Source organism: Lepus europaeus, chromosome 19, assembly GCF_033115175.1.
Source record: "Lepus europaeus isolate LE1 chromosome 19, mLepTim1.pri, whole genome shotgun sequence".
NCBI classification, from domain to species: domain Eukaryota; kingdom Metazoa; phylum Chordata; class Mammalia; order Lagomorpha; family Leporidae; genus Lepus; species Lepus europaeus.
Genome location: NC_084845.1, coordinates 13,168,016 through 13,189,401, shown reverse-complemented (window position 1 = coordinate 13,189,401; position 21,386 = coordinate 13,168,016). Strand labels below are relative to the sequence as shown.

The following is a 21,386-nucleotide window of genomic DNA, read 5'->3' as shown; positions in this document are numbered from 1 at the left end:
CCCGCTGCCCTCAGTGTGGCGTGCTCATCTGGAGCGTCTGGTTTGGAGGCGGTCGGAGGGCCTGAGTCTGAGTGCTGCCTCCAACCCTCGGGAGCTCTGCCCATCTGGGGCAGCGGCCTCGGCCTCCGCGTCTGTGAAACGGAGAGCCGGGGAGACGCTGCCCGAGTGTGCGCGTGCCCGGCACGGGGCCGCACGGGCAAAGGCAGCTTGGGGAACAGCCACTGTGACGAAGGAAGGGAGGAAGGAGCTGTCTTTGGGATGAGAGGTGACGGACCCTTCATCAAAGGCAGCGTAGGGAGGAGGCCGGACGGTGGGGACTCCGGCGGCATCATCTAGGGATCCGGCTTGGGTGATGGGGTGGCTGGCGGGGTCGTACCCTGGAAGGAGGAAGACGGGGTTGCAGGGGGCCGAGCTGTCTGGGGGCAGTGCCTCGCCCGGGCTGGCAGCCAGCAGGCAAGCGAATGGCCCCTGCGGACTTTGGTTTCCAACCCTGGTCTGAGCGTCTCCGTGTCAGTCCTGCAGGTTCTCCCTGGTGCGTTTGACTGTATCCTGTCATCTTCCCATTTTCTCCCTCCTTAAATCCATTTTCTCTTCCATTCTTCCCCCAACTTCAACGTTTCCATCAACATTCAAAATTAACCAGTGTCTGTACCCTCCCACTCAAACCATCGAGAATTTCTGTGCGGCTCTGCTTTGTCATGTGTCCCCAAGTGGGTCTGTTCTTCCCCAGGCAAGTGGCCTGTCTCCTGCACACCCAGCTGGGCACAGATGGCGGCTCCTCCTTACCGTCTCTGGGTCCCAGGACGGGTGTGGGGACTCCGTCTGGGTCCAGGCGTGGCGAAAGTGGCACCCAGTCTCGGCTTCCAGGGAAAGTGTGTAGGAGAGATTTTCCTCTGAACCTGTTTGTGGTGTGGGGTGGAGGGAGGAAGGGGCGTGGGTGTGATGGGAGGGGTCTCCTGAGCTTGGCATTCATGCCCACACACCAGCCCCCACCCAGGACTGCTCCCCTCTGGGTCTTACCACAGCTGGCGTGAGGGACTGAGGTGGGTGGGACAGGGGCCCCTGGGGGCCCCACATCGCCCTTGGCTCCTGGCCTCTTCTTGCACTCCACTTTCACTTGGTCCCTGCAGTGTTTGTGGCAACACAGCCCGCAGTCTGTGGAAGGTAGCAGGGAACGGCCAGAGGCCTGGTCAGTGCCCTCCGTCTGTCTAGCCTGCAGGTCCCGTGCCCCCTCCCACTGGCCAGAACCCCACTCACCCCGACAGCGGTAGCCTTGCTTGATGACACCCCAGAGCTGGGAACAGAAGCGGAATAGGTTACCCAGGCCAGGGGAGGCAGGGGTGTGGGGGCGTGGCAGTGCGGCAGCTACCCCAGTTTTGAAAAATGCTCAAGGCTAAGGGGCTTAACTGGAGCTTGGAGATCACCTCACGTTTGGGCAGACTTGTAGGGTGTTAGGGTCACGTGAAATCTGCAGTCTGTGGGCAGGGACCGTGCGGGCTGTCCCTGCCACGTCCCCCGGCGCACAGGCGCTCAGTCAGTGGTTAGTGGTTGGGAAGTAGGCCAAGGTTTGTGACTGAGTCTTGCTCTAGAGAGGGGGAGCTGTGACCGGTATCTAGAGCGTGAGGAGTTTGAAGGTTGGGGAGCCCAGCGACTTAGAGACCTATCGTGTCTGGACAGTCTCCCCAGGTGTGTGCGTTGTCCAGAGTCTTGGGGACTGAGGTTAGCATCTGTGCTTCAGTGACTGGCCAGGAGGGAGATCGGCTGGCACTTGGGGCCTGTGTGGAATTGGAGGTTCTCTAGGACGCAAAGGTGTTCCGTGTTGACAGTGATGGAGATGACTTGAGGCTGGAGGGTTTGAGGGTTTTTCTGGAGTGCGGGGCTTATCTGGGGTCTGGGGACCGCCAGCCCTCCAGGGCAGGGCGTGCTGGGAGGAAGCAGGGACAGAGCCTGGTACTCACGAAGCCACTGCAGCTGTCACAGAAGGTGGGCCTGCGGAAGGTGACCTCATGGAAGGTGTGCAGGAAGGCCAGGCCCAGCTTGGCGCAGATGGCGCTGGCCCGGAGCAGGTACCCGGTCAGCTCCTCTCTGCTGAAGGAGCCGCTCCTGAGGGCAGAGAGTGAGGGTCAGCGGGCCCGGCCCTCACCTCCTGCAGGCCTGGGAGTCCAGGGGACCCCAGCGTCCTCGTCTTCAGGGCGACCTGGAAGTCAGGGCCACTTACCCTTGGCAGGGAGGTGGGTGCAGGCCATGGCAGGCGAAGGGGAAGTTGCCCGAGAGCCGCTCAAAGTCCTCCTGAGAGATGGCTCCTCGGCCTTCGGGGTCATAGTTCTTGAACACAGACTTCCCAAGGGCAGGGGAGGGCAGACCAAGGCCAAGTTTTCCAGGTCCGATCCCCAGGGCCTCAGCTCCCCTCCTCCAGGTCCAGGGCTATACAGATGGAAGTCTTCCCTCCCAGACCCCCGCGGCCAGCCCACGGTCCCCTGCTTACCTCCACCAGCTGCTCCACGTGCCGTCCCAGAGTGGCCCTGTCTGGCTTGGGCATCACACCAGGGGCCCACTCCACCACCAGGGGTGCTTTGAAGGGGGAGGGTGGCTGGGGCAGGGACACAGGCGCCATTAGGCAGTGCATAGGCTGAGCGCTGATCAGAGGTCAGGGACCGGGTCTCACCAGATTCTTGGGACAGCGGGGCTCCCGGGCATAAGAAAGCTCGTAGATCTCGTCTTCCGTGTAGAAGAGATCCAGGGAAAGCTGTGGGCAGGGGCGTCACAGACCCCTCCTCGTCCCCATCTTGCCTGCAGCCCACAGCCCCACCTGGACCTGCATTCCCTAGCTTCTTCCTAAGCCCCCTTTCCCTGGGGACCCCTGAGATCCTCTGTCCGAGATCTTTCACCTTCTGGGTCGCTCCCTAAATGACAGCAACAGCCAGGGATGGGCCAGGCAGAAGCCAGGAGACAGGAACTCCCTTCTGCTCTCCCACCTGGGTGGCAGGGACCCACATCTATTGCCTTCCCAGGTGCTTTTGTAGGAAGCTGGATGGAAAGTGGAGTAGCCAGGACTTGAACTGGCACTCAGATCCGTAAACGGCGGCATCACAAGTGGTAGCTTAACCCGCCGCACCACAACATCAGCCCCTCGCTGAGGACTTTTTTGAACTCCTTAAGATTGCACTCAGTGTCACTTCCCATGCCCCTTTCAGCTTTACCTTTCTCTGTGGCTCTTAGCATCTAAAAATGATGTCAGTCCCACAAAAACAGCTTGCCTTTGCTTTCTGACTTGCTCGCTGCTGTCCGCCCCGTGGCTGAAGTAGCGCCTGGCTCACAGCAGGTGCATGAATACCTGGGCTGGCAGCCTTTGAGAACCAGCAAAGCCCAGAGAATTGGGCACCCGTCATCTTAGGGCAGGGCCCTAAACAGGGCTTCGCAGGCCCTTGCTTCGAAGGGCCCCTGTTTCATGGAAGGCCCTTCTGTCACTTTCTTGAAATTCTTAATAATTTTGAATCAGGAGTCCCACATTTTGCATTGGGTCCAGTCTTAGGGTCTGCACATCCTCTTTTCAGCCTTGGACTACACAGCCCTCCAAATCAGACCCTGTACCTGGGCCAGGAGCAGGCGCTGTGCCGGGCGGTGTGAGGAGTGCGTGGGTTTGATTCCCAGCTCTAGCTCCTGACTTCAGCTTCCTCCCAGTGCAGACCTTGCTGGGCAGCAGTGATAGCTTCCGTGGGAGACCTGCCTGTGTTCTGCCCCTTGGGTTTGGCCTGGCCCTGTCCTGGCCGTGGTGGGCATGTGGGAGTGAACCAGAAGAAGAGGAGAGCACTCTCTGTCCATCTGTCTGTCTGCCTCCCAAATAAAAACAGACAAACATCTTCGGGTAAAGCGTGGTCAGGACCGTATACTCGATAACAGGACGTAGTGTGGTGGTTAGCATAAGTTAACAGGTGGGCTCTGGAGGCTGGACTGCCTGGATTCAGATCTGGTCTTACTGTTGTGGGACAGTGGGCAAGGGACCAACTCCCTGGGCCTCAGTTTCCCAATCCATAGAGTTGGCACAGTAAGGCTCCCCACTTTGCAGCATGTGATGTGGAATAAAGTGATGTGTGGAGTGTTTAACAAGGTTCCAGGCACATGGTAAATGATCAATAACTATTACTAGCTTTTTGCTTGGATTCCTGGACCTGTCAACATTTGGCGTTTAGGCCGTTGGCACAGGGAGCTCAGAACCTCGGAGTACAGGAGTGCGGAAGTCCAAAGTGATCCTGGAGCTCAGAGCGGGGGGTAGCGAGTCAGTGTGGAAGTTGGGGGCATGCATCTCTTAAATGAGCTCACAGCGTTCAGATGCTGTTTTATGTACTGTGTGTGAGTTCTGTCTTTGGTTGCGTTCTCAGCCACCCTCTGAAGTGGGGCCAATCATTATCCCTGTTTCGCAGATGAGGACCTGAGGTCAAGGGGTGAGTGACTTGTCCAAGGCCACACAGCTAGAAAAAATAAACTCAGACGCTCTGACTTTAAAAGCCCATGCACTCTTCCGTCCTGGGCTGGCACACGGCCACCCGCCCAGGACCCTGCGTCTCTCGGAACCCAGGCTGGGCAGGGCAGGACAGCTCACCGTGAGCAGGTGCAAAAGGTCCTCGTTGGCACTGTAGGGCGGACACTGCCCCTGGAGGGCTGCCAGCTCTTGCAGCCGCAGGTAGAGGCTGTTCAGTTTGTGCAGGTGCAGACGGCCGTCAGGCAACCTGTCGGGCTGCGCCTCGTGCAGGGACACCAGGTCCTTGAGGTGCACACCCAGTATGGGCAGCCGGAAGCCTCGGCAGTCGACCCAGGTGCGGCGGTAATGGGCGTAATTGTTGCGGGAGGAGAGGAGCTCGGTCAGCTCCAGCAGGGCCTGTGGGGGAGGGGGTTCTGTTTCCTGAACCCCCTGGGGGGAGTATCCCAGCAGCCTCCCATGTGGGCTCCAGACCCCCCAGGGGTGGCATTTTGGAACCCTCCAAAGCCTCTCTGTATCCCAGGCCGACCTCAGCAGTTCCCCCAAGCTGCTCTTCCTCTCGGGTCCCCATCTTGGAGAGGCACCACTAACCCCCGTCCCCAAACCAGAGTGATTTCTCGAGAACTCGATCTGATGACAGGTGCTGTCATCACTCCCAAACCTTCCCTAGCTCCCCATTGTCTTCTGGGTAACGTCCAAACAGCTTGGCTTCTTTGGGTGTGTGACTTCGCTCCCCACCTAGACTGCCAGTTCTCTGCCAGCGTTGCCATCTTGTGCCTCCCTCGCCATCCAGCCCAGGACCGGATGCGTGGAGAGCGGGCGGGTGGGTGCCAAGGGAGGAGGAACGCACACGGAATCCGGGGTCTGTGGGGTTTGGAGGAGCAAGGTCCTCGGGAGGTTCTTCGGGGAGGAGGTTGGCAGAGGATGGGGAAGTAAGTGAGGGCAGGTTTCCGGACAGCTGGCCACTTGGAACTTGGGGAGAGGGGTGGGGGTTCACCTTGGTGCTGTCCGGGCTTAAGTGGGCGTGGGAGTCCTTGAGTCTGGAGATGGCGCTGTGACACAGGCCCCCCGTGACTGCCATCAGGGTGTTGAAGTTCTGCAGCTGGCGGAGCCTCTAGGAGAGGAGGCAATGGTGGGAGGACAGGTGAGAGCGTCGCAGCTGAGCCGGGGCCTCAGGCTGGTGGGGGTGTGGCTCAGTGTGGGCGTGGTTCCGGTGAGAGATGTGGGGTTAGGAAAGCGAGGGGAGACAGGCAGGTATGGACAGCTGGGCAGATCTAGAGAGCAGACAGGTATCTGCCAGGCAGATGTGAGAGGAATCAGATGGCCGAGTGTCATCTTGGGGGTGGGGGGAGGGTGTCACACAGTGGCTGGCGTCAGGCCGGTGCCGGGTGCTAAGAGACAAGAAGGCATGGGCAGGAGGAGTTGGGAACCAGGCAGAGGCGAATGGAGGCGGTGGGTCAGCTGAGGCCCCCAGGGATTCCCTCACCCTTTCCTTTTCCAAGTTTATGGAGCAGAGGTCACAGAGCAGGGAGAGGGGGGAGGTGCTTCGACCTAAGCGGGAACCTGGAGGCCTGGGGCGCCCGGAGGAGGAAGCAAAGCCGTGCCAGCCTCCAGAGGAAGGGCGTGGTCTGTGCGGACACCGAAGGGGGCGAGGCACAGTGGGGGCAGAGGGCTTCCCCTTTCCCCGAAGGGCAGGAAGGTACCCGGAAGGGAGGGTTGTGACGCAGCGGGGCGGGCCCGGGATCTGGGAGCCCCCCAAACCCCCCCCCCCCGCAGTCACGGGCTGGGGACCTGACCCTTGGTGGAGGGAGGTGTGACGATGGGGCACGGAAGGGGCGCTTTCATAGCCTCTGGGATGGAATATTCAGACCTAGGGCTCAGGGACTGGGGCCAAGGGAGAGACGCACGGTTCTGGGCGACAACGCCCAGCCTCATGCGATGGGCCGGGCACGTGACATCGCCACAGGGGTTGCCTGAAGGGGCCAGGGGCGAGCACCCTCAGTGGGGCTGGTACCCGAGCTAGCCGAAGGGCAGGGAGGGCCTCACCTGTGCCACCTGGATGAACTTGTCCAGCACCTGTGCGCGCTGCGCGGGCCCGGGGCGGCTCAGCACCATGACCTGCACCCAGCGGGACACGCTGTTGCTGAAAGCCACGGACCCCTCCAGGGCCGGGCAGCCCCGCACGGAGCCCTGCAAAACGTAGTCCCGCAGGTCCTGGGGCTGCGGGCGAGGAGCGCGTCAGGGTGGGCCCCGGCCCTCAGCCCCGGCCCTCACCTGCCGTCCCCCAGCAGTTATGGCCTCGGATGTCCTAGCCTGGTCTGGCCTGAGGAGCACTTGTGCATCTCTCCCCAGGCTGCCACGTGGCCACAGTGCCCTGATGTCACGGTAGCCCTGTCGCCTCTGAAGAGGAGTGTTCAGAAAGAGCCTGGCCCTGTTCTGAAGGTGTTAGCTAATTCAATCCTCACGTCTCCATGAGGGGGCGCTGTTATCATCATCCCCATGAGACCACTGAGGCACAGAGAGGGAAAGTCCTTGTCCAGGGTCCCAGAGGCTGCGTCAGCGTGGAAGCTCAGTCTGCGTGCTACTAACTCTGCGCCCGTCTAGGGTGTGGCCAGTAAAGGGAACGAGAGGGACGAGGACTTGAAACCAACATCTAGTCCCGTTCTGTTCAAGGAGTCTACACTGCACACCCACACCCACCGCACCGCAGTCTCTCTCTCACTCTCTACCTAGTGGCTCAACCAGTCAGCATTTACTTAGGCCCGGGCCCTGCCGCTTTCACAGAAAAGGAAACGGAGGCGCAGTGCATTGGAACATTTGGAATAAAGGAGGAGCTGATAAGCTGTTCTGAGCACTTAGCCAGGCACCAGGCAGTGCAGTAACCTTGAAAATGGACGCATTAATGTCACTTCCTCAACCGTTTCATGAAGCTGTAACAAGTCTAGAGAGGTTCAGAAAGTAGTTCAAGGCCACACAGCTGGGCCGGGGCTGATGGGATCGGAACCCAGGTGCTCTGTGCTCGACTCCTTTTCCTGGGCCCTCTAGCACCCAGGTCTGACAGTGTAGAGTTTGCCATCCCTGCTGGATGCCCGTACAGGGTCCTCCCAGTCCTGTGTGGCCCCAGCCAGGCCCTGCCCACACCAGTCCCTCTGTTGCTCACCATGATGGCCTGGAAGGAGCGGAACTCCAGGTAGGTGAGGTGCTGGGCCAGCTCCCCGGTCTCCAGGTGGTCGAAGAGCAAGGATACTTTGCGCTTTTTGCTGAAGCCTGGGCTGTTCATGGGCGGCGGGGGGCCGGGACCACCAGGACTCAGGCTGGAGGCCAAGGGGGCAGGGTGCTGGGGTGGTTCTGTGTGTGGAGGGGGATGGCAGGCTGGGGCGGGGGCGCGGAAGGGGACCTGGGGTCGACTCACAGGTTGGAGTCTCGCAGGCTCCTCTGGACTGAGTTGCCCTCCCGGGCCACCGTGGCCCAGAAACGGCTGATAACCTCTTCCAGATGGGGTTCCTGGTGCAGCGCCTCTGGGTGCTGGGCCAGCCAGTACCTAGGAGTGGTTTAGAGGGTAGGGGGAGGTCTCCCTGAGGCAGGGGTCTCTGGTACAGGGGGTGCCAGGCTGGGGATCTGTGGCAGATGGACTCAGGACACCTCTTGGGGAAGGAGGAGAGTAGGGGTCTCGGGATCTGGGGTGGAAATACCTGAGAGTGAGATCTGGGGAGTGACAGAGTGACGGGCTCTTAGGGGCTGTGCTGGGGTAAGTGGGAGGTGGGGTTTAGGGGATCGGAGCTGGAGGTCTCGGCACCAGCTGGAGGAGGGTCTGTGGGGGTAGCGGGGGTGTCTATGAAATGGAGGTTCTAAGGAGTAGAATGAGAGGGTCTTAGGAACCACACCAGAGTCTCAGAAGTGGGATTTTAGGGAGCAAGGCTTGGGGGGGATCCGTGGGGAACTGGGCTGGGGAGTCTGAGAGGTGTTCTGGGGGGCAGCAGGGTGGGAACCTTGGGTCATAGCAGTGGGGGTCTTGGTTCAGCCGTACCTGACCAGGTGACAGATCTGTAGCCTCCTCAGCTCCTGTGTGTCCCCTGTGGCCTTCTGGTACTTGGGTTCTGGTCAAGGCTAGGACCAGCATCCTGGACCTGCCCGCTCACCCCGTCCCCATCTCCAGGCTCTGCATCTCCGCCCACTGCCCTCTACCCACAGCTCGTGGACTCCCTGAAGGATATGAGGTCAGCAGCCGGGCAGCAAGGTCGGCGGAAGGCAGCACCCAGCTGTGCATGGCCAGCGCCATGTTGAGAACGTGGTCTCCGCGGCGCAGGCTGCCAGCTGAGTCTGGGGACGGAGGGGGGCGCTGCGTCAGACTGGCCCCTGGGCAGCAGACCGCCGCGTCCACGGCCAGTGCACTGTTTGATGGAGAGCCCGGCCCGCAGGGATGCCCCGCAGGAGCTTGCGCACGTGGCCTCGGTTTCCTTGTCTGCACTGTGCAGTGGCCAGCACAACGCTGGGCAAATCTTGTTGAAGATTTTAAAAGGGGGGGAGGGGCGGCTAGTTCTCTTATCCCTAACGTAGTGATTGGGGGTCATTCCACACGCTCCCCGTTTATACCCCCAAAATCCAAGGTCGGGAAAGGCGGGTGCTTGGCTCGGTTCGGGATTGGTGGCCAGGGAGAGGGACACTCACCGAAGCTCTGGATGCATTGCTCCAGCAGCTCCTCCTCGCTGCAGCCACCCTCACTCAGTATGCCCAGATGCATGGAAGCCATGACCTTGCTGATTTCCCGCGGGCTCGGGCACGTCTTGTGGCGGCGGGCGGGGCGGGGCTGACCCCGTCCCCCTGGCTTACCGGTGCATTCCTGGTGAGACTTCCTGTGGGTACACCCCCACCCCAGGGATTTGTGGGAATTACTTTTTTTTTTTTTTTTTTTGACAGGCAGAGTGGATAGTGAGAGAGAGAGAGACAGAGAGAAAGGTCTTCCTTTTTGCCGTTGGTTCACCCGCCAATGGCCGCTACGGCTGGCACATCACGCTGATCCGAAGCCAGGAGCCAGGTGCTTCTCCTGGTCTCCCATGCGGGTGCAGGGCCCAAGGACTTGGGCCATCCTCCTCTGCCTTCCCGGGCCATAGCAGAGAGCTGGCCTGGAAGAGGGGCAACCGGGATAGAATCCGGCGCCCCAACTGGGACTAGAACCCGGTGTGCGGGCGCCGCAAGGCGGAGGATTAGCCTGTTAAGCCACGGCGCCGGCTGGAAATTACTCTTCCTAAAGCCCTAGGGTCACTCCTGACCGACCCTGTACTCCAGGAGAATTTAGGAATAGTCCAGATCTGCCAGAGCATCCTGGGAGGCCTCTCCTGCAGATGCACTCCCAGGGTTACTCCTGCTCCGAACCTTCCCAGAGAATCGCAGGAGACCCCAGCACTCCCAAGGACCCTCAGGGAGCCCGAGGGCGCCCACCCTCAGGCATTGCCGCCACCTTTCTAAGGCACCACGATGTACTCCTGATCTCCCAGGGACTCATGGGAGAAGACCCTCAGATCGCTCCTATCCTCCCCACAGGAAGCCTGGGAGGGTGGGCCTTCAGGCAGGCACCTCCATTCTCCTCGGGGGCCCCCCCAGGCTCCTGCAGGCAGATGGAGTTCTGTCTCGTCCCTTCTCCCCTCCTTGACCCCAGGGAGGCCACAGACCCCTCTGGCAGGCCCTGGAGTATTATCCTGGAGCCTGGGGCTTTAGGGTTGGACCTAGACCTCATGGTGGCCTCTGAAGGGCTCCTCAGAGCTAGGCAGGGTCCCTGGGGCAAAGACAGCTTCAAGGAACATTTAAAAATAACCCTCACTCTGCCTTGTGCCTCCCTGAGGCTCCTGTTCCCATGGGGAGACAGGGGGGAGGCCGGAGGAAGCAGGAGCAGAATCCAGGGTCCAGAGTCAGGCAACACGGACTCCAGAAATGTCTACTGGCTGTGTGACTTGCTGTTAGTCACTTCATTTCTCTCGGACTCAGTTTCCTCAAATGAAAACTAAAGCCATCTTTGGACCTTCTTGAGGAATTTTTAAAAAAAACTATTATTTAAAAAATTACATTGTGGTATAGCAGGTTAAGCCTCTGCCTGTGAGGCCAGCATCCCATATGAGTGCCGGTTCGAGCCCCAGCTGCTCCACTTCTGAGCCAGCTCTCTGCTATGGCCTGGGAAAGCAGCCAAAGATGACTCAAGTGCTTGGGCCCCTGCACCCACGTGGGAGACCTGAAAGAAGCTCCTGGTTCCTGGCTCTGGCCTGGTCCAGCCCTGAATCTTTAGGCCCTTTGGGGAGTGAACCAGTGGGTGAAAGATTTCTCTGTCTCTCTCTCCTTCTCCTCCTCTCTCTGCAACTCTGCCTTTCAAATAAATAAAAAATAAAATCTGTAAAAATTATATAATTAATTTGAGCAAGAGAGAGGGCGAGAGAGAGAGAGAGAGATCTTCCATTTGCTGGTTCACTCCCCAAATGCTTGCAACATCTGGGGCCAGGCCAAAGCCAGGAGCCCAGAACTCAATCCAGGCCTCCCACATGGGTGGCAGGGACCCAAGTACCTGAGCCATCGTTGGTGCTTCCCAGAGTACACATCAGCAGGAAGCTGGAATTGGAAGCAGAGCCGGGACTCAAAGTCAGGCGTCCTATATAGGATGTCGGTACCCCATGCAGCAACTTAACTGTGGCCCTGAACACTGCCCCGCCCCTGAATTTATTGTGAACATCCCATGCCTAGCTCCTCGAAAGGGTTCAGTAATGGACTTATTCTGCCTAGGCTGTTAAGTGATCAGAGGGGAAATTTGAACTTGAGGTGCAGAGAGAGAGTGCCGGGGTAGAGAAGAAGCCAGGCTTGTGGCTCGGTGGGTGGAATTGGAAACAGGGAGACCCTGGACAAGGGCACTGCCATGTCCCTGGCACGTTCTAAAGACGCAGTAAATCGGGGTGAAACAATAGTGGGCGTTTATGAGCCCTGCGTAGGCACCAGGCCCGCAGCTGAGCCCTCGTCCAGATCAGTGGGTCTCCAAGCAGGGTCCCCAACAAGTGCCAACAGCATCTCCCAGGGACTTGATAGAAACACAGATTGGCTGGCACCACTCCAACCTACAGAATCAACAGCTTTAGGGGTGAGCCTGGCAGCCCGCACTTCCCAATCCCTCCAAGAGGTCCTGATGAGTGGTCAAGTGTGAGAACCTGTCAGGTAGACTCTCGCTGATGGTCTCTGAGTCTTCCATTGACAGATATGATGAAAGAGGCACAGGGAAGCTGAGTGACTTGCCTAAGGTCACACCCGGAAATGAGTCAGCCAGGATTCCAGCTGAGTTGTGAGGGGAGGGAACCCCTTTGCCCATCAGAATCAGGCTGGGGGACACTGGAGGAGCTACTCTGCCTGGGGAACCAGTCACCATCTGCCTCTGTGGGACAGGAGGGCAATTGCTTAGGAGATAGAAGTCCATTCCAGAACCTGCCAGCATCACCAGCCGTGGGGCCCTGACCCGCGCCTGGCAGCCCTCTGCAGTGTCGGGAGCAGCCGAGTGCCCCGCCCTGCCGCACATACCCCTCTCCTCGGGGCAGGGTCCTGCAGGAGCCCGGAGCTTCCCATCGCAACTGCGATGGGGACTAGGAGGACCCCAGGGAGGACAGAGCCACCCGGTGGAGGGAATAGGGTGCAGGTGGGGAGAGCGAGGAGGGAGGAGGGCACACAGGTGCTCCAGCTCCAGGGCGGGTGAGGACCAGGCACAGAGCACCCGGGTCCAAGCCGCCCTGGCCCCGGCTGCCTGGGGGCGCTCCCATCATCTTGCCCCGGCAGCCTTCCTACCTCCTGGCCAGTGTCTCGGCAGGCCTTGGGGTCTCTTTGGGGAGGGTCCTCTCACCTCTTGCTGTCTTTCCTGTTCATGTTTCCTGGAGGGGCGCTCTTGCCAGGGTAGCTCGGCGCCAGCTCCTCAGTCCCGGGGGAGCGGGCCTCCTGTGTGCTTGGGAAGAAAAGAGGAACTGCCCCTCCTCACCACCCCGGGCAGGGGGAAGGAAGAGGCTGGGGAGAGACCAGGGGAGGAGCCCCTCCCCCACCCGGGGATCCCTTCAGCCTGAGGTTTCCGGTGCTGCTGGCCCCCACCCCCAGCCACTCTATCTCCCCCATCTTTCTGACTTGAGACCCGTCACTGTCATGCTTTGATAAAGGCAGGGCCTCTTTTTTTTTTTTTTTTGTAAAGTGTGACTAATATTTATATAAAACACACTCAAAAGAAGAGTCTCTATTTCTATAAGAACATATTCATGTGTATAACACCCAAAGAGTAGAATGGAAACTCATCAAGCTATTTTGTGTGCTTCTTTGATGGATGGGTTAGTTTTAATGACACCATTTGTAGCCTGGAAAACACTACACTTATATTTTTTAGAATTTTTATTTATTTGAAAGGCAGAACAACAAATAGATCTTCCATCTGCTGGTTTATTCCCTTAATACCTGCAACAGCCAGGGCTGGGCTAGGGCAAAGCCAGGAGCTCCATCCAGGCCTCTCTTGGCTGTGGCAGGAGCTCTAGCACTTGGGCCATCATCTGCTGCTTCCCAGGTGCATCAGCAGGGAGCTGGGTTGAAGTGGGAGCTCGTGTGGGATGCTAGCACTGCAGGTGGCAGCCAGCCCACTGTGCCACAATGCTGGCCCCTTTTTTTCACTTCATTCCTTTTATTGTAACAAACTTTTATTTAGCAATTATTGTGTACCATATCCTGCCCTGAGGGCTTAAAACATTTTCACTCATTTAATCCTCACCCAGATCAGAGTTATCTAATTACAGAAACATTACAGGGGGAGGCAAACTCTCTGGTGCCCCTCCCAGCCACCCCCCCTCCCCTGCAGAGCTGACCAGTGTTAATGCTGTTGGATGCCATCGAAACTGCTGAAATGTGTTTACGTACATAAACGTGTGCTCATAGAAACAGACTGTTCTTTTGAGTATTTTTTTTTTTTACCTAAGTGTGTTACACTTGACATATTTTTTAACTGAAGGACAAAAAAAAAACAAAAAATCACTCAGTATTTATGTTGATCAGTTGTTACCAAGTGAGTGCACCTTTTTTTTTAAAACAAGATTTATTTATTTATTTGAAAGTCAGAGTTATACACAGAGAGAAGAGGCAGAGAGAGAGAGAGAGAGAGGTCTTCCATCCTATGGTTCACTCCCCAGTTGGCCACAATGGCAGAGCTGCACCGATCTGAAGCCAGGAGCCAGGAGCTTCTTCCAGGTCTCCCATGTGGGTGCAGGGGCCCAAGGACTTGGGCCATCTTTTACTGCTTTCCCGGGCCACAGCAGAGAGCTGGATTGGAAGTGGAGCAGCTGGGATTCAAACCGGAGCCTGGATGCCAGTGCTTCAGGCCAGGGCGTTAACCCGCTGCACCACAGCGCCGGCCCTGCGAGTAAACCCTTGTGATATTCACTAAAATCAAGAAACAGAACATTCTTAGCCCCCATCGGCCCCTTTGGGCCCCTTCCCACAAGTGGCCACTAGCCTGGCGTTCTGTCTGGTTTGTGAGCTGTACATGAATGGGCCCATTTACTGCGTCCAGGCGCGTTCCTTCACCATCATCCTTTTGTGATTCCTTCACAAAATTTGTTCTATTTGGTTATGGTTTATTCCTTTTGTCGCTACGTAGTCTTTCACTGTAGGACCATTCCATGATCAGTTTTCCCGTGATGAGCATTTTTTAAAAAAGATTTACTTATTTATCTATTTATTTGAGACGTAAAGTTACAGACAGAGAGAGGGAGAGACAGAGAGAAAGGTCTTCCATCCAGTGGTTCACTCCCCAGTTGGTTCCCAAGGACTTGGGGCATCTTCTGCTGCCTTCTCAGGCCATAGCAGAGAGCTGGATCGAAAGAGGAGCAGCCGGGACTTGAACTGGCACCCATACAGGATGATGGCACTGCAGTCGGAGGCTTAGCCCACTACTCCACAGCAGCGCCGGCCCCAGCAATGAGCATTTGAGTTACTCCTAGTTTGGGGATGCTGTGACTATCTGAGCACCTGGCTTTTGGGAAACAGGAAGTGTGGAGTCGTGTAGGGCAGTGCCCAGGAGTAGAACGAATGGGGCGCAGCAGGCAGGGCGATTCTGCTGAACCGAACCTGCCCTGCTGCTCAGTGCCTCCAAGCAGCTTGCTCACAAGTGTTTTCTTCACTGGCAAAAGTCATCATGGACGTATAGGTTGTTTCATGCCTCATTTAGACAGGCACAGAGCCCCCCTGTTTCATTTCTCCGTCACACGACATACAATACTTTCGGACCCTTTTTCTTCCTGCCTTTCCCCCTGCTCCCTCCCTTGCCGTCTCTCAGCACCTTTGTCTTGCACGTGTGACAATGCTGCTGGCTGTGTCCAGGTTGAAGGATGGGATTGAACCCAGACTTTGGAGACCCGGGAAAGCTCCTGGCACTGGTGTATACTCACACGCAGCCTGCACGTCCCCTGGGATGGTTAACACCAATGACAACAACACGCAGACAAGACTTCTGAATCAAACCATGAGAGAGAGAGAGAGAGAGAGAGAGAGAGAGAGAGAGAGAGAGATGCATTGATAACATGCAGAGATGGGTTTTCTGATAGTGAGGGTCCTGTGGTCCCCAGTGGTGAAACGGATACTTGCAATGTTTCAAGTGAAGGAGACATTAACATCTGGGAGGAAAGGAACAGCTACAAATCAGACAGCAAAAAGGGCAGCAGGGCTGATGGGAAAGTGGGCAAAGTGCGGGAGCCGGTAACCACGAGACCTGCAGGTCTGACAAGCACCTGAGAAGATGCTAGAAATGGGAAGTGCAAAGTAAAGCAACAGCAAGGCACCTCAGAGGGCTGGCAAGAGCCTGAAGTTGGAGAGGAGGCTGGGCACCGGGAGACCTGGGAACGCCTTGTGCACGGACCAGCCGTTCCTGGGACCGCCAAGCACTGCTTGGCAAGTTACGTGTGCACAGGGAGATGTCACCCAGCATCCAAGCCCTGGGTGTGTTCCACAAGGGGACATCCACAGCTTCACAGCAACGTTGTGTGCCAGGGGCTGGAGGCAGCGCGGGTGCTCACCCAGGGGAGTGTGCAGACAGAAGTAATCGGTCACCAAGGAGTCTTGCACAGCCACCACTGTCACAGACCAGGTGTCCACAGGCAACATGGGTAGGTCTTAAAACACAGAATGATGTCTGACAGGAACGTGTACCCTATTAATATCTTACGGCATCATGCAGAATGACACAGAACAATTCCACACTAAGGTTTGAAGCACAGTATTTAATATACAATTATATATGAAATAATGTATGTGATATAACATAGATCATACTATGTAATTATACTAGCCTAAATGTGCAATTATATAATTATGAATCATATAATACAATATGGTTCACATATGTGCTATTTATGACAATTGTATTAGCATAACAGTATTAACTATGTAGCATCCAGCTACCTACTGCACACCAAATAGCACTTCACATCTAATTTTGTTGGACTGTAGGATTTTTTTTTTTTTACTTATATGAATGATTCCATGCCAATACTTTTTAATATTCATTTACCATGTGGTCCTGTCTAATTCATTTCCTTGTAGGATCTTCCCTATGGCCCCAGGAAGCAGGTACTCTTCCAAATTAGCCCAGGGGACAGATGAGGAAGTAGGCCCAAGTCACAGTGGCCTGCCTGCCAGGGAGCTGGTGAGTGAGGCGCCCTGCGCCGGGCCTCCAGGTTTCGGGAGTGACAGGGGCAAGGCCCCTCCTGGCCAAGCCTCCTGGAGCCATGGGGAGCCAGGAACAGGAAGGAACTGGCTGGGGCATTCATCTGCATAAAGGGGTGGCCCAAGGGTGGGTGGAGGGACATTTCTGGAGGGAGGGCCTGCCCCTGGGGAAGTAAGCATTTTGTTTTAATTGGAAGAATTGTGCAAATGTGGAGACAGTAAAGCTTAATGGCTGGGGGCCAGCACTGTGGCTCACTTAGTTAAGTCCTCCGCCTGCAGCGCCGGCATCCCATATGGGCGCCAGTTCAAGTCCCGGCTGCTCCTCTTCCCGTCCAGCATTCTGCTGTGGCCCAGGAAGGCAGTGGAGGATGGCTCAGGTGCTTGGGCCCTGCACCCACATGGGAGACCAGGAGGAAGCTCTTGGCTCCTGGCTTCGGATCGGCGCAGCGCCGGCTGTAGCGGCCATTTGGGGGGTGAACCAACGGAGGGAAGACCTCTCTCTCTTTCTGTCTAACTGTATCTGTCAAAAAAAAAAAAAAAAAAAAAACAACTTAATGGTTAACAACCCTGTTGCTGGGTTCAAAGCACCCCCCTCCCCTGCCCCCGTGTGACCTTGGGCAAGTCGCTCCACCTGTCTGTGCTGAGATCTCCTGTCTGTAAGGTGGGCACTGACCTGCAGGTGGTCGGGAGCAGGATATTGTTTATTTTTATAGTTTTCCTCTCAACCACAGGAATGATAGCAGGATTGCTGTGGGGACTACTAAATGAAGGCACCTGAAATGCAACAGGTGCACAAAACAGCACTTGTGGCGGTTCTTCCAGCGTCGTCAGGCAGCTTTTCATAATGCCAATAAGAATTGCAGTGCCCGGTACAACGTGACTCTGCACGGGCACTGTTGGAAATGCAGAAAGCACAATGTCTCGTTTCACTCAACAACCCTGTATGGTGGGCACGATCATAGCTCCCCTACCAGACCGGGAAATGAGGTCGGAGAGTAACTAGTCTCAACTGACCCAGGGGAGCCCGGCCTAAGCTGATCTGGCTCGGAGTTCTTGCTCTAATCACCTCGTGCTGCTGTGTTTTAAAATCGGGAGACTTGGTGCACATCCGGGCCCCACTGTGTGGTAACCAGTCAGGGCTTCCCGCGCGGAGCCTCGTTTTGCCCTTCGGGGAGTAGCAAATGGGAAGAAAACTCAACGGCCGGCCCACACTGGGCTCCCAGGCCGCTGGCTGCGAAGACCTGAGCCCGGCGCGGGGCCTGTGGGCGGGGCTCCGGCGAGGGGCGTGGCCTGCGCGCCCTGGCCCAATGGGGGTTTTAGGGCGGGGACTTCCTTCCTTCCCTGTCCAGCACGCGTGTCTTCCTCGCAGTTCCATCTACCCCGCCGGTGCTCCCGGCGTCCCCAGAGGTCTCCGACCCCAGCCCGCCCCCAGCCCACCTGTCCAGCCTGCAGCCTCTTCTCGCTAGCCTCCCGACCTCAGCCCGGGTCCCGCGGGCCTCGACATCATGGGTGACGGAGGAGAGGGCGAGGACGAAGTCCAGTTCCTGCGGACGGTGCGTGTCTGTGGGTCAGGGGTCTCGGTGGCTTTCTCTCGTCGCTGCCCTGCTTGCTGATGGTCTCTGAGGGTCGAGGTCGCCCCCTTTGTCACCTTGGGGTGGCTGTCACGCTGTATGCCTGTGTCTTGGAGCCTCCTCCGGCTTTCTCCCTGCAGAGAACTAGCAGGATTGGGGGCTGCAGTGTGGGGAGGGGGTTTCCGGCTGCCCTTCCTGCCGACATTACCGATTTGTCGCTGGCAAGTGGGGCCGCTGGAGGAGCACCCCTGCCACCACCCTGGAAGCCGGCACTTGGGGAAGGTGGCTCTAATTCCTGGGCTTAATTTAGCCGTCCCGCCACCCCCACCCAGCCCTAATTCTCTCCTCGCTCCAGACTCTGACCTATTTAAATTATTGGGAAGGGGGCTGGGGTGGGCTGGAGGACACAACTCCTTTCAACTCCCAGCCCATGAGGGTCTCCGGGGGAGGGGGTGTCCCTCAGGTTCTGGGTCTTTCTTTCCCCCTTGGTTTAGGGGAAGAGGATGACATATGGCCGCTGTTGGCCTGTGAGGGTCTCTGTGCTGTGGCTCTCCCTGTCCATTTCTTTGGGAGTCTCTTGTCTGTGTGCCCTGGCTTCCGGCCCCCTGCACTTCACGGTCTCCCTCCGTCTCTCCCTGCTTCTCTGGTCCCCAGTGGGGGGCAGGGTTGGGAATGGGAGCAACAGGTGTCCCTCCCAGAATAGCCCTCTTTTCTGGGGCCTGGGCAGGGAGGGGATGGAGAGGGAGGGGCTGCTCCTCTCCCAGCCCTTCCCACCTTCCTCTCTCCCAGTGGCTAGCTGGCATGGGAGGGATGTTCTTTCCTCTGGGCCAGGTCTGCTGACCCTGCATCGGCCCTGAGTCCACACAGAAAATGCTGCGTCAGCATTCTGGACCCAGAATAGGACCTGGGCTAGTCGGGTCTGGTTTCCGGGGGAGGGAGGAACAAACAGCTGGGGCGGGAGTGAAGGGATGGGGACAGCTGGACGGGAGGGGCCACCCACAGGAGGGACTCTTGCCTGGCCTGAGCCCCTTAGCAGGCACCATGGGCTGGGCTTGGACCCTCCCCGGCCCTAATAAGACCACAGTCACGGCCGCCAGGCCCTGTGCCCAGGGCCCAGCCTCCTGGGGCATCTAATTATACCCTTGCTGCCCTATCTTCTGAGGTAGGGCCCTATCTTTATCTCCCTCGGAGAGCTGAGAGAAAGAAGGACCCAGGGGTAGAACCCCTTGCCCAAGGTCAAGGCCAGGAAGTGGCATCTCTGGACGCCCTCTGGCCCCAGCCCCTCTGCTTTTACTGGAGAACGGAGCCCAGACTTGCCAGAGGAGCTTGAGGGGTTCCAGGGGTTTGGCTCTGGCACCCCTGGGCCCCAGCTGGGGTCCATTTTTTTCCTGAATGTTACTGAGTTCTGTAGCGACTTGTCTCAGCCTTTTTGGGCCACACCCCACCCATAGGGAGCATACTCTGTACTGCCAACCGCTACGGGCTCATGCGAATGGACAGTCTGCAAACTCAGCCTTGTGGAGACGTAACGGACATGCAGCAAACTGTACCTGTTTTAGGTGTTATAGTTCAAGTTGTACACACCCGTGCAGCCGCTATGGTGATCAAGGCATAGAGCAGTCTCCGTCAGCCGGAAATTCTTCCGTGTCAGGGCAATGGTCGCCCTGCACCCTGCTTTGAGTCATTATTCGCTCTGCCAGAGACTTCTGGCGCTTCGGATACACTGAGAGGACTTCAAAGAGTCCATAGAAAGTGGAATTAGAAGATGTTTGTTTTGGTGCAAAACTTAAAATTCATGCATGCGAGGGATCTTCAAAAAGTTTATGTGAAATGTGTTTATGAAAAACCAAGGCATGGATTTCAAAAAAAATTTTTTTTTGCACCAAAATAAACTTACTGTGTGTGTTTAAATGTGTCTTTCTTCTTTTGCTCAATGTAATATTTATGGGGCCGGTGCTGTGGTGTAGTAGGTTAAGCCTATGCCTGTGGCACGGGCATCCCATTTGGGCACCAGTTTGTGTTCTAGCTGTTCCCTTTCCGATCCAGCTCCCTGCTAAGGGTCTGGGAAACAGTGGAAGACGACCTAAGTGCTTGAGCCGTGTAATATTTCTGACATTCATCCAGGTAGCATGTTTTTTTTTAAGATTTTATTTATTTATTTGAAAGAGTTACACAGAGAGAGAAGGAGAGGCAGAGAGACAGAGAGAAGTCTTCCATCCACTGGTTCACTCCCCAGATGGCCGCAACAGCCTGAGCTGCACCGATCCAAAGCCAGGAGCCAGGAGCTTCTTCCTGGTCTCCCATGTGGGTGCAGGGGCCCAAGCACTTGGGCCATCCTCTGCTTTCCAGGCCATAGCAGAGAGCTGGATTGGAAGAGGAGCAGCTGGGACTAGAACTGGTGCCCATATGGGATGCCGGTGCTTCAGGCCAGGGCATTAACCCGCTGTGCCACAGCGCCGGCCCCCAGGTAGCATGTTTTGAGAGTCCATTCCTTTCTGTTTCTGAGGACATTCCTTTGTGTGACTGTCCCTCAATTTGTTTATCAGTTCACCTGCTGGTGGACATGTGACTTGTCTACAATTTTTGCTGTTATGGCCAATCCCTTGAATACTAGCAAACTTACTTTTAAAAATTATTTGAGAGAGAGAGAGAGAGAGAGAGAGAGAGAGAGAGAGAGAGATCTTGTCTGTCTGCTGGTTCACTCCCAAATGCCCACTGAGATAAGTTTCACAAAATGCAGATAGCCCTGGGAGCATGACTGGCATGTTGCTGTTTTCTGTCCTTGCTGTATTTAATTTTTTAAGCAACCCCTCCCCCCAGACTGCTGAGGCTGACCCAGTCAGAAACTGTGGGGGGTCCCGTTAACGGCATGCACTCCCTGCTGCTCTCAGATCAGCTGATCAGCTGCACCTGGCGGCAGCGGTGGTGGGGGTGGGGGGAGGACTGGAGCAGCATTCTGATACGAGAATCTGAGAATTGGTGTTTAGGATTCGGTCCTGTCTGTGGTCTGCATCCTGGCTTTGCCTTTCATTTGTTTCCAAACCTTGAGCAAACTGATTCTTCCCCACCCCCTCATCTCAGTTGCCTCATCTGGAAAATGGGACCAATAATACGTCCCAGTTGAGGGGCCCATGCAAGTGTCTCTCTCGCCTCATTTCCTCCCACTGCACCCCTCTTCTGCCACCACCACCACGCTGTCTCCCTTGCTGTTCCTCAACACCCCCAGCACCCTCCAGCCTCAGGCCTCTTTGCAGGCTGCCCCTTTTTCTGGAACATTCTCCCCCCCCCCCAAGAGGAGCAGGCCTGATTCCTCATCGTTATTTGGACTAGGCTCAGCTCAAATGTCACCTCCTTGGAGAGGCTGTCACTTCACCCCTCGCTGATGTCATCCCTCCCTCCACAGAGCCACTCTCTTACATCACCCTGGGTTATTTTTTCCATAACACTTATCACTGACATTAAAATTATGTATTTACCTCACCTGTCCAGTGCCTGTCCTCCTGCTGCAAAGGGAGATTGGGGTCTATGTTATTTGCTGCTGTCTATTCGTTGCGTAGATCAGGGGCCTGGCACGTAGCAGGATGCTTGGCTAGTGTCTGCTGAATGACTGTAAGCCCTGAACACAAGGCCCG

At 56.8% G+C, this 21,386-nt stretch overlaps 2 protein-coding genes across 3 annotated transcripts in view; one reads left to right on the top strand and one right to left on the bottom strand.

Moving 5' to 3' along the window:
* Positions 1 to 24: 24 nt before the first annotated feature.
* RASGRP4 (RAS guanyl releasing protein 4) lies at positions 25 to 12,361 on the bottom strand. Its single transcript, XM_062175984.1, has 17 exons — positions 12,339 to 12,361; positions 9,146 to 9,330; positions 8,678 to 8,797; positions 8,505 to 8,574; positions 7,890 to 8,018; positions 7,638 to 7,791; positions 6,524 to 6,697; positions 5,475 to 5,591; positions 4,601 to 4,876; positions 2,666 to 2,746; positions 2,486 to 2,590; positions 2,219 to 2,337; positions 1,959 to 2,103; positions 1,258 to 1,294; positions 1,021 to 1,155; positions 787 to 899; positions 25 to 468 (listed from the first exon to the last, which is right to left on the bottom strand). Exons 1-17 carry the CDS (start codon positions 12,359 to 12,361, stop codon positions 25 to 27), a joined length of 2,427 nt encoding a protein of 808 aa, XP_062031968.1.
* A 5,327-nt stretch (positions 12,362 to 17,688) lies between these two features.
* RYR1 (ryanodine receptor 1) overlaps positions 17,689 to 21,386 on the top strand; it is a 111,300-nt gene continuing 107,602 nt past the window's right edge. For both annotated transcript variants that reach the window (XM_062175880.1, XM_062175881.1), the window contains exon 1: positions 17,689 to 17,736. In XM_062175880.1, the coding sequence (XP_062031864.1) occupies positions 17,689 to 17,736 (48 nt within the window). The remainder of the gene's footprint in view (positions 17,737 to 21,386) is intronic.

Excerpts from the sequence above, each read along its gene's own strand:
- RASGRP4 (XM_062175984.1), bottom strand. The coding sequence starts at position 12,361 with ATGAACAGGAAAGACAGCAAGAG. Across the intron at positions 8,798-9,145 it reads GCAATGCATCCAGAGCTTCG|ACTCAGCTGGCAGCCTGCGC; the intron begins GTGAGTGTCCCT and ends CTCCGTCCCCAG. Across the intron at positions 6,698-7,637 it reads GCTCCTTCCAGGCCATCATG|CCCCAGGACCTGCGGGACTA; the intron begins GTGAGCAACAGA and ends CCTCGCCCGCAG.